Source organism: Eimeria tenella, genomic scaffold (assembly GCF_000499545.2).
Source record: "Eimeria tenella Houghton genomic scaffold, Eth_scaff3037, whole genome shotgun sequence".
In the NCBI taxonomy this organism is placed as follows: Eukaryota; Apicomplexa; class Conoidasida; order Eucoccidiorida; family Eimeriidae; genus Eimeria; species Eimeria tenella.
The window spans coordinates 646-978 of NW_013542906.1; the positions used below are offsets into that span (position 1 = coordinate 646).

Below are 333 nucleotides of genomic sequence, written 5' to 3' on the forward strand. Positions count from 1 at the left end.
CAGCAGCTGCTGCAGCAGGACTTGTTTGGAGAAGAAGACAGCAGCGAAGAGACGCCGCAGCGCCGCGAGCTCTTTGACCCTGACTCCAGAGTGCTGCAGCAGCTGCTGCAGCAGCATGCAACACCAGAGGTGCGTTTGCTGCTGCTGCTGCTGCTGCTGCTGCGCGTGCTCTTGCTTCTCAATCGTTACTGCAGCTGAGCAGTATTGAACTTTGCGGCCAGCGCTTCTGCGGGTTGCTGTTGCTGCTGCTGCTGCCTGTACTGCTGTTGACCCCTCAACTGCTGCTGCTGCTGCTGCCACTGCCGCTGCTTCTGCTGCTGCTGTTGCTGCGTG

General features: G+C 60.1%; 1 protein-coding gene across 1 annotated transcript in view; it reads left to right on the forward strand.

Annotated features, from left to right (window-relative positions):
- Positions 1-77, forward strand: part of ETH_00038455 (uncharacterized protein) — a gene marked incomplete at both ends in the record, with an annotated part of 660 nt that extends 583 nt beyond the window's left edge. Inside the window, one exon of the mRNA XM_013375968.1 lies at positions 1-77. Coding sequence (XP_013231422.1) covers positions 1-77 — 77 coding nt within the window.
- Between the last annotated feature and the right edge of the window lie 256 nt (positions 78-333).